Source organism: Anser brachyrhynchus (assembly GCF_964034855.1).
Source record: "Anser brachyrhynchus genome assembly, chromosome: 5".
NCBI lineage: Eukaryota > Metazoa > Chordata > Aves > Anseriformes > Anatidae > Anser > Anser brachyrhynchus.
In genome coordinates, this window is record NC_137699.1 from 2,569,881 (window position 1) to 2,587,228 (window position 17,348).

At 42.9% G+C, this 17,348-nt stretch overlaps 1 protein-coding gene across 2 annotated transcripts in view; it reads right to left on the bottom strand.

The window, feature by feature from the left end:
- The window catches only part of SWAP70 (switching B cell complex subunit SWAP70), a 41,619-nt gene extending 31,939 nt beyond the window's left edge, over nt 1–9,680 (bottom strand). For both annotated transcript variants that reach the window (XM_080593315.1, XM_080593314.1), the window contains exons 1-2: nt 9,452–9,680; nt 1,490–1,630 (exon numbers count right to left, since the gene is read on the bottom strand). In XM_080593315.1, the coding sequence (XP_080449441.1) occupies nt 1,490–1,630; nt 9,452–9,550 (240 nt within the window). In that variant the 5' untranslated portion in view covers nt 9,551–9,680. The remainder of the gene's footprint in view (nt 1–1,489; nt 1,631–9,451) is intronic.
- Between the last annotated feature and the right edge of the window lie 7,668 nt (nt 9,681–17,348).

Sequence of the window (17,348 nt, forward strand, 5' to 3'; positions counted from 1 at the left end):
TTCCATAACTTTCTTCCTATAAATACCTTTTAACAATAAAGCATGCTTATAATTGAAAAAGCCTTCTGTCTCTTTTTATAATTTGACTTAATGGCTCGCTACTGCCTACAAATGGTACTAACAAAAAAAATGTGGTTCAGCCTCTGGAATCCTTCACTTAGAACAGAATAAGGCTTCCCCCCCGAATATGTATACAAGCTGTTTGGTCTCTATCAAACCTTATAGGAGCTCAAACCACCCATACTAAGTGGAAATGAGATCATAAACTTCTGAGGGACAAAGCAAGGCTTTCCAATAGGAAATAGCCAAGGCAGCAAGTGGGTACCCTGTAAGTGTATTAACAGCCAACAACGGCCACACACAAACCAGGGCACAGCTACTGGGCTGGAGGGAAGCACAGACTAGAGAGGTAGAGGAGCTTAAGATATATGAAGCTTTTCCTGTTTCCAGGGTGGCTGCATCTCAGGTATATATCATATTTTTCACCTGTATTAAACGTAGATTAAAGCAGAGCAAAAACTAGCAAACTTGGCTATGGAGCTCGCGTAATCCTCAGTTGTCACATTGGACTTTTCAGCAGCAGGACTTAACATAAAAGAAAGCAACCATCCGTGTATCCCTGAAGCCACAAAAGCAAAGCTTGAGGGTTTCTGGGGTCAGCCTCCGAGTGTAAGAGAAATCAGTGGTATTGAAGCTAGCATGTACATACTGTAACACAGGCTGCTTTGTATTGTCTAGACCAGTTGCCCAGCTGAATTTGTCAGAAAGAAAGCAAGACAGTTTTTTACTTTCAGGAATTTTAACCTAAATCTCAAACATGCAGCTCCCAGAGGTCAGCTCTGGCCCAGTGATTGCCTCTACTCAGAATAAGATGAAGAGCGGTGGGAGGGAAACCCTGCTGGCCTTCCAGAGCTTCCTCCAAAACAACACACAACATGCAACCACAGAAGACTAAGGAGTGCTCAGGCACCAAGAGAACGAACTCGCGAGATGAAACTTAGCAACACTGGCGTTACCCACTGTCAATGTCTGGGGGGATCTGTGTATTAAAATCCCTCATGAACAGACATTGAAGATATTTTTCCCATCCTGTTGGCAAAGGAGCCCACGGAAACATTCTGTTATAACCATAGTCTAAGGTGGGACAACCTATAGCTCCAAGACACGTTCAAATCATTTTAAAGTGTGGTGCTTTATGAACACGGTTCTGCATGAGCACAGTTTAGAAAAGCACCAGATGTTACAGGAAACAGAAACCAGGGAGAGAGAAAAGAAGCAAAGAACAGTGCGCCCTGGCATTTTAAGGCACAGACTCTCCAGATCACCAGACCTGCCACCACCCAGCAGAGACACGCTCACAACCAAAGGTCTTCAGAGCAGAAGGCTTCCTGCAAGCAAAGGCCAACTGTAAAGACAACACCCTAAGTAAAGACACCATGACACAAAACCTGGTAAAGGGAAAAACGGAACATAAGAACCCCAAACTTACCTTTTCCAAGATGAATTTGTTTAAATATGGCATGTAACCCTGATTGGAAACCGGTCCTTCATCATCATCCCTAAAGTGCTCTTCCAAGGCCACCGGGTCATGGGGAACGTTTAACACCGTGCACAAGTTGTGAGAAAGGACCTAGGGACAGAACAGAAATCAGTGACACCACTGTCGACCTTACCAGGCTGTCTCCCCCAGAACAAAGCTGTGAGCAGAAAGCGACACCTTCATATCAGCATGAGTTCTGCCCTGATGGTTTCTGTCAAATTTTTATGCATTTATATATATATATAAAGATTTATAAATACATCTATCCATATATATATATAAAGAAAGTCAACTCCAAGGATGTGACTGCTTCCCAGAGTTACAGTTTTACAAAAGCAATGTGATCACATATAGGTCCATTGCCACAGAAGTGCGAACACACCTACAAAAGCTGCCCTTTGTGTGCACACATTTATATGCTTGATAATCAGGAAAAGCATGGAGAAACACCCAAGTAATATGTACACAGTGAAATTAGACAGGTAGGAAAAATGACCGCTAACATCTAGCCTTGGAAAATATAAATAATTATTATCCAGGGAAAATGAGTAGTGAGGAAAACAACTCAATATGTAACCTTCAGTTTACAAAGAAATGATCATTCAAATTTTAGTATTAGCTATGGATCTCTCTCATCTGCTTGCTTTTGGATTACTTTTCAATATTCTCATCATGTTTTAGACCATAAAGGAAAAGTAATGCTATGGAAAGAGGAAGGGCTGAGATGCGCTTCTCCAAGTTTTATTTTAAAAGGGTATTTGCATGAATTATGTCAAGACCTTAACACCCACCAATCTCTCATGACTGTTCTTCAGAAATTGCCTTCAAGAAGAAGCTACACGCTTGGTTAGTTTTAAGGAAGTACAGAATTATTGAAAACTAACTGGTAGCCAATACATCTCAACTTCTTCAACGCAGGCCGACTTTTGCACGCCCAAACTAACACCTCAGTACCAACAGGAAGGCAGAACCAGAGTAACAGCTGCTCCTCTCCCACCAACACTTTCCTAAGAAAGTAAGATTAAACAAAACAAAGCAAAACAAAAAGAACAGACCCAAATGACACAAAGAGAAAGCAGTAAAATAAAGAAAGCAGGCTCTAAGGAGACCTTACAGCATCCTTCCAGTACCTGAAGGGGACCTACAGGAAAGCCAGGGAGGGACTCTTAGTCAGGGAGTGCAGTGACAGGACAAGAGGGAATGGGTTTAAACTAAAAAAAGGGAGATTGAGATTAGATATAAGAAAGAAATTCTTCACTCAGAGAATGGTGAGACCATAGAACCGGCTGCCCAGAGAAGCTGTGGATGCCCCATCCCTGGAGGTGTTCAAGGCCAGGCTGGATGGGGCTTTGAGCAACCTGGTCTGGTGGGAGGTGTCCCTGCCCGTGGCAGGGGGTTGGAACCGGGTGGGCTTTAAGGTCCCTTCCAACCCAAACCAGTCTGTGATTCTACATGCAGAAAACTTACAAGCAGATCAGTGTAGGTGAGTAGACACACAGCAGTAGAGATGGCGTAGCTGCAAAGTAAGAAGTGGAAGACTGAGGTCTTCCGACTTCCTAGGAAATCAAACATATGCCACATGTTTAAAACACAGTTGTTGTTTTTTTTGCCAAATAAAATCATATACATTTACTTCTATATATGTTTATGAGACATGCAGAATCTAAGCACTAATTAGCATGAAATCCTACAGAGATAGCCCAAAACATAAATTTCATTCAGAGAATTCCTGTCTACACGCTTCCAAAGTTACACTTTCTACTAGGAAAGCACATAGCTCCATAAGAAACACATATTTTCATGCTTGCATGCTAACATTAAGCCACTAGATCTAACCAGAAGTTAAAGAACAGGAAACCAGCATCAGCCGTATCACAACAAAAGCTGCATTTCCCAAAGTAGGAAAATAGTATTGATAAGTTATCACATTTCAGACTACCTTCCACAGGCACTCAATTTCCCTCCAATCTATCCTTATTTTTAACAAACAAATTATACCAAGTAGTTGAGTCCATGTGATTTACTTCTGGGGGAAAAACATGCTATCATGCGTGTTTCCCCTTATATTTAAGGCTTCTGTTGTTATTTAGAGAAGACCAAGGGATAACCAGCTTTCTGAGAGAAACATGATCTCACTTTTGCAACTAGGCTGCAGCTGCTAATACTGGAGCTACAATCATTCATGAAACATGACTGATTTGAGCACATTACCAAGATCCCTTAAATTCTCAATAAAACACTTTCTCATCGTGTCCTCTCTACATATTTGTTTTCTGCCCTTCTTGGCCTTCTTGCTGTGCTTGGGCTGTCAGAAAGTTAGGTGGTTTCCACATCAAACAACCAATTACCAGGGAAGAATTCCACTTTCAGTCATTTTCTAAGACCTGCCTTATCTGCGGTCTCTCCTGTGCCCAGTGCTCTCTTTTCATAGTTCAGGAAATTCCTCAGCGCCTGCCAAAGCCTGCCATTCTCCAACACGGCTGAGTGCCAGATGAATTCTTCACTCACAGGGCAAGCCTGAAAAATTCTGCCACCGAGGTCTCCTTTTGTTTCGTTCTCTCAAATCACATTATCTGGACCATCATATACTCTAATGATTAATCTTGTTTTAAACAAACAAAACCTAAACAAAACAAAACAAAAAAACCCCACACCATTAATAGTTGACTACTAGATTAATTAGGGTACAGAAAATTGCCTTGCCTTGCTGAAGCTCCATCAACCATGAGGAAGTTTTGCCCCAGTAAGGGCTGTTCCACAGTGCCACGGGGTTGCTAGGCAGCTTTTTCTTTCAGCACTTAATATGCTCTGGATGCCACGTTCAACAACCTACCCTCGTGCCAGAGCCAGCTCCTATCCCAAGCCAGCGACTTCTCTCTGTGCTGCAGCAAATGGATCCGGCGGTGGTCCCCAAACCAGTCCGCGAGATGCTGCAAGCGGTCTGCAAAGGGTCCCAAACACGGAGTACTCACTGTTGGTGCAGTTTTTCCTTTTTCAGTTAAGAGCTTTCTAAGAGAAGTGCCTAGTGGTACCCGGGAAATAATGGTGTTCTGCTATAAATGCAAATAACTGGATGAAACAAGCAAGCTAACAGCAAAAGTCTCAACAGCACTACCACTGCAGGCTTTACAGGGATTTACTTCACTTATTGCCTGTCTTGTGCTGTTTTACCTGGAGGACTGAGCTCCAGCCCAGCTCTGCTCCACCGCAGCTGCTCCCCTCCGGACCCTGGTTTTCCAAAACATTGATCTTCACAGAACATTAAGCAGGTGGAGAATTGTTACCATCTGAGTAGACCCATTTAACCTCATCCCTAAAAGCAATCTGTCTTTCTAAAAGAAATGAAGACCTGCTCAACTACTTCTTGCTCAGGGACAAAAATTTGGCCCAGATCATAGTAGGACCATTAAGAGGACAGATTAGTCCTGCAGTGGCTATTATCACTTTCTTCAGTACTTTTTCTTCCCCTCCTTTTCCATCTTTGGGAGGGGGGGGTGTCTCCTCCCTCCCCCATCTCTTTTTAGGATTTGAAGACTTTGGCACTGCGGATCCTGACAGCTCCATTCAGTGGCTTCGTGTGAATTCACTCCAAGGCGTTCTTGGCTCATCTCTCCCTGACATCCATGTCAGCAGCCAGCCAGCCAAAAGACGGCTCCTCACAAGTACTTTCCCTTTTCCTTTTTTGATCACTGTAGAAACCAGCATCAGACAGGCCCCCTATCACAGGCACGAGGCCTTTTCAACCAGGCTGTGCCGAAGCATGCTTGCTTCACAGCTTCTCTAGGGCATGGTTTTCTTGTCTGCTCAGGTAGCACACACTTGATTTGGGCTCCCACTGTTCAGCATCTGCGTCAGCTCAGTGTCCTCTTCCCTCTTCCCCACCCAGGACGAGCGTGCTCAAGCCTGGCCCCTGAGCCCAGTGCCACTTGCCCACGTCACCCTGACGGCCAGGTTCACACACACGCTTCGCAACCCACTGAATAACCCAGCGGCAGGACCTTCGGTGAGTCACAGTGACTAATTTCCTACCGTCCCTCAATGCTGGACAAAGCCAATTGTCCGACTGTGGTCCTGCCCACTCGTCACAGCCTCTCAACCTTTCCAGCGCCTTGCTACATTGTTCAAGGTCTTCCTCTCCCTTCGACCATCCCCCTTGCCACTGATTGCACCATTGTTCCTCTTCCCACCAGCCAGTGACTTCCCATTTAGTAAAAAGGCAAAGCAAAGATAAGAGGTAGGAAAATCCTGTCACAGCTCAGATACGATTAAAGACTGCTTTAAGTTTTCTAAGCCTGACTAGTAACTTTGGTCACCCACATCTTACGGGCGCGAACAAGACCACATTTGTATGAGGTGCTCACCATCCGCATCCTGCGGATAACACACCAGGAACCCAAGACTTTGCAAATTTATCCCAATGGTAGCACACCAAACAAAACAACTGCCAAGTAACCGCACTGTCAAAGCAGAGACGATTCTCCAAGCAATGTCAGGGAGAGCTTCCAAAGGCAATGTAAAAAAAACTGCTACGTATCAGTTCCAATCTTATAGACGTACTATGAGGGAGGAGTATTATTGGTTGTTATGTGTTTAAACCCATTTAAACCCATACCACTTCAAGATACAGATGAAAAGCAGACTGCATGTTGACACATTAGAGGAGGAACTTTTAAAATCAGTCGATTTTAAAATAGCAGATTGCAAGAAAGGTGAAATTGGATTTAAATATAGGAAAGCAAGCATTTCCACATAGCTCAAGCTCAAACCACAACAGCAGCTATAATTACAACCACAAAAATTATACTTTACCTTGCTATATCAGTGTTTGAAAGTACTGAAACATGCTGATAAAGTAACAATTGTGTCCATATTTAAACACAAAATTTAAGAATACATAAATGTTTATGCAGAAAAGAAGGGTACGATCTGAAGCCAGCAAAATAATAGAACCTCTGGAGATTACTGATCAGACCAAAAAATGATTTAAAAAAAAAATCAGTGCACTCTGGAAGAAGACAAAATTCAAAATTACACAGAGCGCTGATTTTACTGTCTTTTCTTAGCAGCTCAGACTACATACAAAAGATATAAATGCATAAAAGGCATCTCGAAGTCCTTAATATTCCAAGCTAGTCCCGGTTTTTCCTCCAAGTGTTTCCTGTACCTCCAGGCTACAAAACAGAACCAATTCACTCATCTCCATCCTTTTCCTCTAGACAGATTAAAACCAATGTATGATGCAAACCTTCGTAACACATTTGCTTGTATAACTGTATTTCACAAAAAATATTTATGTTTTATGGATGGTATAAAGATCACTTTTGGGTGGAGAAACTAGAAGCTGCTGCCTTTAGCAAGCAGTGTGTTATACTGAGGACCTTCTGCATGATGATGGCAATTCCTTATACTGAATTACACAACTCAAAGATCCGCTGTCAACAAGCTTCCTTACTAAGGGTTGAAGACTTCAGCAAATTTCAGCAAATTACAAAACTGCACCCTGTTCTCAGAAAACAATTTGCTTTTTACCAAACTTTTTGATAATAGGAGTTTCACTAAATTATTAAACTTTTTTTTCTAATGCTGCTGATCTCTGCCAACCCGTTTACCTTCAAGACTCTTCTCTCCAGTTTATAGGGGTGCTACTTTTTAGTCCTTGCAACGTGGATGAGAAATACGTTACTGTGAAATACCTTTACAGTACAATACAGCCCTAAATCAATCATGCAGGAACTTCTGCCCTGCCTATCCCAACAGCTGCGGCCGTAACACATACTTTTTGTCTGCAATGGGACTGTCAGTTCAACACCCACACTCATCATTTGCCACAAAAGGCTTCACAAGAATACTCTCTACCTCTTCCCAGGTTTCTTGGCAGCAGAAGGCAGCAGCCTCTTTTCAGACCTGCTTCTGCATTTGCAGATTCCCCAGCTGACACTTCCATCAGGAGCCTTTATATCATAAACTGCACAGATCCACAAAGACACTTTTTTTCCAAGCCTCGTCTCTCACAGAGACAAATAGTGTGGAACTGCAAAACACTTTAGGAAGACGTCTGATAGGTAATGAGGGGACAAATTTAATTTCCTCTCTCGTTTTTGTTTTTGAACTTTTTAAAAGTTCAAAAGTTCTCTATAGGTACCTTAAAGGAGGCTGTAGAGAGGTGGGGGTTGGTCTATTCTCCCACATGCCTGGTGACAGGACGAGGGGGAATGGGCTAAAGTTGCGCCAGGGGAGGTTTAGGTTGGATGTTAGGAAGAACTTCTTTACCGAAAGGGTTGTTAGGCATTGGAATGGGCTGCCCAGGGAGGTGGTTGAGTCGCCATCCCTGGAGGTCTTTAAAAGACGTTTAGATGTAGCCCTTAGTGATATGGCTTAGTGGAGGACTTGTTAGTGTTAGGGCAGAGGTTGGACTAGATGATCTTGGAGGTCTCTTCCAACCTAGACGATTCTGTGATTCTGTGAAAACACAAGCATTTGTAGGCATGGGACTCTAGTAAGACAGATAACCATGCTTGTTTGGAAAGACAACTGGTAGTTTAAAACCCAGCCAGCTCAGTGAACAATGTTAAAGAAGAAATGACGATGCCTCCATCGGAGCAAGCCATACCAGCCCACCTGCGTGCTGGCTTCTGCCTTAGCCATTTACTCCCCCCAGCACCTAGGGCTACAGAGCCGCACCACTTGTTCACTGACTGACACCGTGACATGTGCTGCAGACACACCTCCTGGGCGACAGCACCAAGCACACAAATCACAGCCGTGTGCACCGGGCATGGTAGTGTGACAGGAAAACAGGATTCCTTTAAAAAACGTGATGAGAAAAAAACCGCCTCTCTGCAACCTGCTTCGTTCGGCTAGCCCTACAGCACCACAACGTGAATGCTCGCTGTGAGGGCTGGCCTCTTGCCCGGCTCCTGCACACGGACACGCCTGGCCGAGCAAGGCTGGTCCCACAGCCCCTCCACCCAGAGCACAGAAAAGGAGAAGAGGAAGGAGTTGCGGGCTGCAAGTGCTTACTCCATAACGCTGAAAACAGCCCGGGAGCTACTGGCTGCGCTTAGAGATGCTGCCTGTAGCAGGGCCGCTCTTGCTCGCTGTGTTAATCCCACATACTGTTCAGGCTCGAGCCGACTGTCACAGCCAGGACAACCCCAGCACTCAGAACAAGGACCCACAGTCTCAGATGTCAACAGGTGTTGCATTCTTATTCAAAATATTTATTTAGTCGGATTCCTACTATTATTCCCAGTCCAAGGCAGTCCCATAAAGCAGGGCCAAGATGGGATCGGGTTCAGCAAGCTGCCTGAAAGCTCTTTTAAGAGTACAAACATTACTTCAGAGTATAAGCTAGGGAAGAATGGCACAGTTGGAGCCTCTTGACTAATTCTCCTGTTTATACTCAAATAAGAGAGCACTGTGGAACCTCGCTCTCCCCTTGGCAAGCTATGAATTTCACTTGGACGCAGCCAACCCCTATAGATGGGACCTTGTGGCTACCCCACAAAGGAATTTGGCCAGAAAGGGTACCAAGGACATGCAATTGAAAGTGGACCAGAAGCACAGCACGGGTTTGTGCGTTCACACCCCGGGGAGGATGAAGCGTTTGCCCAGGCGGCATGACAAGGAGCCTCCCCGGGCGGCAGGAAGGGCCGCGCAGGTGCCCAGGAGGCAGCGGGACCGGTGACGGCACGTGCCCAACGACGGCCTCAAGGGAGAATAAAAACAATTTTCGGCTCCCAAACGAGCTTCGAAAGCGGGCTGTCGTGTCCCCCTGTCCGGCCGCCTCGGACAGGCCCCAGCCCTCCCCGTGCGGCCAGCCCGTGCCGCCAGCCGCGGCCCCACACGCCCCCGGGCCCCGGCCCCACAGCGGGCTCCGGCCCCACCGGCGACCCGCGCCGCCCGCCTTGCCTTCAGCTGCGACTTGGAGACCTTCCCGCTGCGGTCGAGGTCGAGGGCGGTGAAGGCGTGCCAGATGGACTTGAGCAGCTCCTCCTTGAGGCCCACCATGGCCGGCCCGCCGCCTGCCGCCACCCCGCTCCTGCCGCCGCCGCTCCCGCTCTGCCTTCGCCTCGGCCGCCGCCGCCGGGCCCGCCCCGGCCGCCGCAGGCACCTCCCCGGCGCGGTGCGCGGCCCGCCCGGGCGGCGGCGGCCGCCGCGATGGGACGGCGCCGGGGCGGGGCCCGGCGCTGAGGGGGCTTGGCGCGTGCTGCCACAGAGCGCAGGGGCGCGCGGCGCTGCGGGGTGCAGCGCGGCTGGGCCGGCAGGGCGGGGAGCATCGCGCTCTGCGCGCTGCCGCCGGCAGCAAGGTGTACAAGAGCTACAGCAAGACGACTGTTTTCCACCGGGCAGTGCTGGCTCGTTACGACCCCAGTGAGAAAGGCACGCGGTCTGTACAGCGTCACTTAAAGTGCCATTTACTGGAGCTAACTCTGGGATGAAGAGGATATCGCAGACATTCCTGTAGCTGCTGGGAAGGCCGAGCTGTGCAGCACCAACCAGCTCTCCAGTTGAGGTGCAGCACAGCACTCAGATTCGGTCTGTGGAAAGGTTACCCATTTTTGTGATTTTAGATATTACAGGATCTTCTCACGAAAAAAAACATTTTTTACAGTCAAATAGAAATGATGTCCCCATGAGAACCTCTTGCTGCACTTCTAGATAAAGGTGAGGCACACAAGTGGTATATCACAGGTACACCACAGGGGAGCTGCCTGCAGGCTCCTCTGCTACAAGCCACCAGGTGAGCTTAAGGGACACCTCGAGGGACACGTACAGACCCACCAGGGCCTGAAGCCAGGCACGAGTGCAGTTACAGCACAGACTGGGTAGGCACAGGCCTAAGTTACACGGATCACTAATCCGTGATTTACAGTGCTCCCTGGGTTGGGATCATGAGAGATGACCAGATAGTGAAGTTCGCTAGAGGAAGCACTTTTAATTTTCACTTACAGTTAATTCATAAGAACTAGGGTGGTTTTTGGTTTGTTTGTTTGTTTGTTTTAGGGGGGCACTGGAGACTAGAATCATCAGTAGATTTCAGCTACATTTTATTCTTTAGTATATGCTCTAGCTTACAGCAAGCAAAAATATTTTAGCAATGTAGAGATGACATAGGCTTTCAGTAACACAGTGAACAGTCAAGCCAGTGTGCCTTATTCACAGGAAGTATCCTAGTGCCTTCCTCCCCCCCCCCCCCCCCCCCATTTTTCTTAACTTTTCCCCTGCATAGTTAATTCAGGACTTTGAAATCCACAATTATTTATGTTCTTTCCTTGAGATGGATGACGTGAACTGCACAATTAATATCAAAGACTGATTACACCAAGTTTCTTAGCAAATCTGATTTGCTAGGATTATAGCTGCTAGTATTACCAGAAACATCTGTCATCTTGAAATACACGAACATTTCTCCAGTTGAAGTGACCACAACCCCACTTGAGGAAGAAGGAGGCAGCTTTTGTATATACAGGTCAAGCTATTTTATTTGATAACTGAACAACCACAAGGTTGTCAATAAATACAGAACATCCCTATTGAAGTGCATTAAAACACAGGTAGGTTCTGTGAAATGTCACAACTATCTTAATTGTTTTTCCTCATATTAATAATTATTAGCTTGAGTGTTGACCTCATGCTTTAGATTTGGACTTTAGTCCAAGTTACACATGAACTTCCTCATGCAGGGACTTTTTGCACAAAGTTCAGTGATTTTTTAGCACCTTATTTTTATAAAACGATCAAAAAATAAAACACCTTACAAAAAGTAATTTTAAAGAATAAAAACATGATTTTCTTCCAGTCTTCTTCCTGGCTTCTGTTATTCTTAATTTAAGTGACGTGATTAAATCCAATGCCAGAAGAGGATTTGTTTTCACTGGAAATACAAATAGTCCCAATCAGATTAATAGAGTAGTAAGCCCATGCTTAAATATTTTAATAAAATTAGTAGTTTCCATAAGACTCACCTGCTTCAGTTTCTGGTAGGTTAATCAAAAAGATACAAGTTGTGTGTAAAACTAATACCTTATTTTATATAGACACATATATAGCTTTTTTTTTTTTTTAAATAGGATTGAACCAATTGATCAAAAACATTTAAACTGAAGTTCATAGGCAAACAAACCTGCTGAACAAAACCTTTGTTTTTTTAAGCCTGAAGAAACACATTACAAGGGCTAGCTGCATCCACATCCGAAGTGTAACCCTAGGCTATTTTAAGCAACAATCCCATTAAAACTGACTAGTTGGGTCTGCGCATGTCAAAACATTCTGCATTTAAAACCTTTAAAGATAAGATTGACATATAATCTGTAGAACACTAACAGTGATCACACTTAATTATGAAGTCCTTACTAGCTCTACATAAACTCTAATTTTACATATGGCACAAAAGTAAGTTCTGAAACTTAACACACTTCTGCTTTTCGTGGAAGTTGTCTGAGATCTCAGCAACTTTATTTTAAAATCTATGCTGCTTCTAATCTTGATTGCTCACCATGGTTAAAAGCATGACCGAAGGGTGTTGGGGAGACCAGGGAGGGAAAACTGGCTCACAGTGTCAAAGTGACTCATACTTTCAGGAAGCAGCTTTAGTTAGACCTTGCTAAGGGCCAGCCTTAAGAGGTAGGTCACTTCTCTCTTCCTCCTCCCTTCAGAATTACTCCTTGTTAGCTAAGTAGCAAGTATTTGTTAGGGAGCTCCTAACCAGAAGAAAGATTACATATTTAAATCGTCTCTAGTTTTTTGTTATGCCACTGAGTCATTTAGATTGCTATCAAGGAAAGAATGCAGACACATTAAGCAACTCACAGTTTTTGCTCACTATTAGCTCAGAGAAAATCTTCCTGAACCGTGACTAGGAGTCATTTTCATTCTCAGCACAGCTAAATTGAAGCAAACAGAAATTGAAGGTAATTACTACAACTTTGTAGCCGCCTTTGAAGAAAACCATTTCTAGTACCTGTCATTTCTCAGCAATGTTTCAACAGAAAATAAAATGAATTCCAGTGTTAAATGATCAATACATTACTGTTTCTGAACAGATAGTCCCACCCTAAAACATTACAGAAACATTGGGGAACAGGGTGAAAAGCATTAAGTTTATCTGACATTATACTGTAACCTGGTTCTCAAGTCATTTGATGAATTTGTTTCTTCTATTATTTTAAAATCTGTTTCATATCTGGCCTTATACACACACCTCAAACATTCAAACTTAAACCGTGTAGATACAAAACATGAATGTTATTTTAGGTGAACTAGGCAGCAGCATTAGATATTGAATTAGAATTGAATTAGAATGCTAACTCAGTCTCTCCAACAAAAAAGTTGATCTGACATTCACTTTTAAGATTTCTAGAACAATTAAGATTCCAGAAAAGTACACATACTTTAATAAGCTATTATTAAAAGCTATTTATACACATACACAAAACATGCTTTTTCATTCAAAATTGATGGAAGAAACATAAAGAGGGGTTAAACGGAGCATTAAGTTACCTTTCAGTTCCTCCTTGGTAACACACTTACTCTACGTTTGTAGTTGATAAAGTATTTCTCACCAAGTCATAGAACACACCATGGAACAGAATACCACAGCTACCTTACTTGAAGAAAGGAAGAGGAAATTAAATCCCAGGTGTGTACTCCAAAGTAAGCATCTGATATGTTTTGGAAGGGGAACTGGAAAGAGAAGTGGTCAACTGAAAAGCCTTGTAAGCAAGGTTGACAGGTAAAAACCTGTCAATCAACATTAACTCAAGGTCTACAAGACCAAAGGGAGATTAAAATCCCATTTGCTAAGGCAGGGAACAAATATACGAGCTGATTCTACCCTAAACGTCCTAACACCTAAGTAGCTAAGAGTGAAGAGACAATGAGAAACTACAGAGATAGAAAGATCACCCAATTGAGACCGCTAAAGGCTCATAATAGGTCTCACTCCATCGCTATCCTGGACACCACCTTCCCTAAAACACCTGAATTGGTGGCACATTTTACTGTCTGTAAATCAATAAATGAACAAATTTTCTCCATCAAAATAAGGCTTAACATGCAGAATCTTCTCCTGTGCATAAACGGTAATTCATTAACTGCAGAATTTATGACCATTTGCTCACCTATCTGGCAGTAATCTTAGGTATACACAGAAGATCAGAATTAGGCTAGTGACTCTGCTTTACCTCGTATCAAACAGAAATCAATTTAGATCAGCAGGATTACTCAGAAGTAATGCTAAATATTGATGCTGCACATTAGAGTCAAGTGATTGGGGAAAGGAAGATCCTTGAAACAGATTCCTCAGATCTTTCAACAGAACTATCTTAAATAATTTTTGAACTTGTACAAACTTAGGTTTCCAAGCAACATGTTAAACAGTAATAAATTGCTTCCTGTTTAATTAGGCACAGTAATATTGTCTCCTTGAGGCACCTCCCTTTTCCCCACCCCAATTCTATTATACTCAAGATAGGATCTTCATCCAAATCCAACTGTTTAAACAGAAGCAGGACCTTAATTTCCTGCGTGCTGCCCTGCCCAGTCACCGCTTCTTCCTGCTTTTTCTCTGCAGTGTTTCTTCAGATGAGAATCTAGGCCAGCTCAGCAGCCTCCAACTGGGGGAGCTAGAAGCTCTCGAATTGTTTCCACAGTTCACTGAGAGAAGGTAAGGTTCATGCAGGTGTCCTGGTTTCAGCTAGGATAGCGTGTTTTCCTCCTAGTAGCTGGTAGGGTGCTATGTTTTGGATTAGGATGAGAAGAGCGTTGATAACACACTGATGCTTTAATTGTTGCAGAGCAGTGCTTACACCAAGCATTATTAATTATTAATTATTAATTAATTATTAATTATTAAGCGTGCATACTTGTTAAAAATCACTTGTACAGCGAAATCATGATATTGCCTTTTCCAAGGCTACAGAGCTGCTGGGAGCAGAGATGAAAAAAGGAAGCTTACCTTAGGAAGCTCACCTAAGCTACTGTTGGTAAGAATGCTCAATTTCTACTGCAGAACAAGATAATGATTTCTAAAAATCTGAGTGAAGTGCTATACTGGTACACGAACACACACATGATAGACAAAAAAATGTAATTCAGTTGACTATTTTGTCTAGCAGTTGTTGCTGGGACTATTAAAGACAAGGTCACGCTTTTGGTAGGGTACATGTGGTTTTTTTTGTATATCCAGTTCAACAGGAAAATAGGGTAACTAAGTACACTTTCGTTCAGAAGATTTTTAGGTGTTACGGTCTAAAGTAATTCAATCTGTAGAACTGGAATCATGTTTTCAAATATACAAGTAGTGCCCATCTCCATTTCTAAGTGAAGGTGAAGCTTGTTTATGACTTCATATAAAAACCAAATAGTCATCAAGTTTTTTAGGTTCTTTATCTTCCTGATATCCAGCCCAAATAAAACTTATTAGGTCTGTGGTAATCAACAGTTTGTACCCAAGAGCTTTTGGGGCTGAGGTGCGGGAAAAAAAATACAAGAAAGAAAAATATCGGTGAGTTTACAGGAAACCAAGAAACTGCAAAAACAACAACAAAAGCAGAAAAGTTACACATATCGATAACTTAAAAGAGACTAAGCTGACCCCACAGTAATTCTAGCCAGTTTACCCACTGTGAATTCAGGACAAAAAAAAAGTCAGTTTGATCTTGAAACCATTAAATTACATCAACAATTTCTAGTTATATTAGTTTTCCACATTTCCATTAGTTCAGTGAAAGAAGGTAAAGTTCGTGCAGGGAACAACTAGGAGCGGGAGAAGCTAACTTCTCTTTAAAAACATACTCTTCTATATGTTGGCATTAACGGACTAGTAGCATGCCTGACTAGCACAACAGTTTCCTGGAAAAATATTCTCTAAGTAAATCTAATTTTGTTTCAATATGATAGGTTGGTAATGGCATAAATAGAACTCTATGTAATATCAGAATACCACATTTGACTTCAAATATTTAACAACTAGCACAACAAGGGGTTGGAACTATATGATCTTTAAGGTGCCTTGCAACCCAAGCTGTTCTATGATTCAAAGGAGAATGTTTTAGAAAAAGCGGTATTTAAGTGTGACGTATCACATCTTTACAGGAAACTAATTCTCTAAGAGCTTTAGTTCCCCAAACCACCCACTCTTTGGCCGTGAGAAGTGAGAAGTCCAAGCAAGACTAGACAGGTAGCGTTACCCAGTAATATATCATTAAAAGATGAATTACAGGCTCTGAATTCAGATTCAGGCAGAAGACAAAGAAGCAGACAGATGTCTCGAGAAAGCAGGGATATAAAATACCTGTTTTACGGTTACTTTTAGGTTCTTCCTATGTAGTTCTTCGAGAAGTCAAGTACCCTGAATCAAAGTAGTCAAGGTACTATGCTATCTGTTTTGGAAAACGGAACCAGAAACACAGTGAAACATTAAACGTAGCTATTTTGAATAACTTCTATCACTCACCAATGATATTTTCTTCTTAAATAGAGATAAAGCTCTTAAAGTGCTGAAGCTCCTCTTGTTACACCATGCTTGTTAGAATTTCTCCAACTGACATCCAACTTCTTACGTTTTGCAAGAGGCTAGTAGTTTCTTCTTCCACCTGAAAAGATGGCTTGCATACCTATGTACAAATTTTGCTCAAGCGTTTTTGCAGTAAATTCATAAGCTACCAAAATTACTTTAAGATTATTTTTATTTAAGAAAAAAAAAATCTTTCAGGGGCAGTAAAATAGAGACACTTCTCATTCAGCACGCATTGGAACCACATATGACTGGATGCTAGGAGTATTCAAAGGAACCATTAACACACACTACAAATCTCAAGCTCTTCCCACAGGCCACTCTTGGGACCACAATTCTCAGTCTCCCCAGTGGCCTGACTCAGGAAAGTTGTTCCTATTAAAATGAGATAAACTTCACCATTCTTATTGCTCCTGCAAACTACTAAAAAACCCTGAAGCTTCCTTTTTAAACTTCCTCCTTGGCACATAGAAGAAAGTTAAAACATCTAAAACCACTTCAGTTGCATGTTTTAGACTAGGCATCCCTTACACTGCAGTTACAACACTAGCAACCAGCAACAGCCTACATAGCTACTGGGTACAGCTTGTTCGTACAGCAAAACCTCAACTAATGTTACAAGCCTGCAGAAACAAGTGAAGTAAAAGCAGATAACTACCATAGGTAGATCCAACTTATTTACACTACGGTGGGGGGGGGGGGGGGGGGGGGGGGGGTGCTTAAGTGTGTTGATCCCCTACTAACTGATTTTCATTACTGCTTAGGAGCATGCTCTAAGACTGCTCAACATAGGTGAACCCTGAATTGCTGCAACAAAACCATGCAACAGATTTTTAACTTCTCTTACAAATAAGACAAGACTATTGTACCAAGTCAAATCTTAAAGGAATTACAGTCTATCAGTTTTTACTGATGTGAACTGCTTACTAGAAGCACGTTACCTAAACCAATCCTCTGAATTTCACTATCATATACATAGCACTGAGACCTCTTACAAAGAAAAATATTTCATAATTTTAATGAGCAAATTGCAGCTTAAAATTTAGCGTCCACTCAATTCATATACATTACCTCTGCAAAACCACCTGAAATTCTTGGATAGAGCAGCATAAAAGCTTCCCAGAGGCTAATCTATTACGCCTTTAGTACTTTTACTGCATCTCTCTTTACATGGGATTTTAATACAGTAATACATTGTCCTGGTTCCAGTTAGGACAGAGTTAAGTAGCTCATAGTAGTAGCTGGTAGGGTGCTATGTTTTGGATTAGGATGAGAAGAGCGCTGATAACA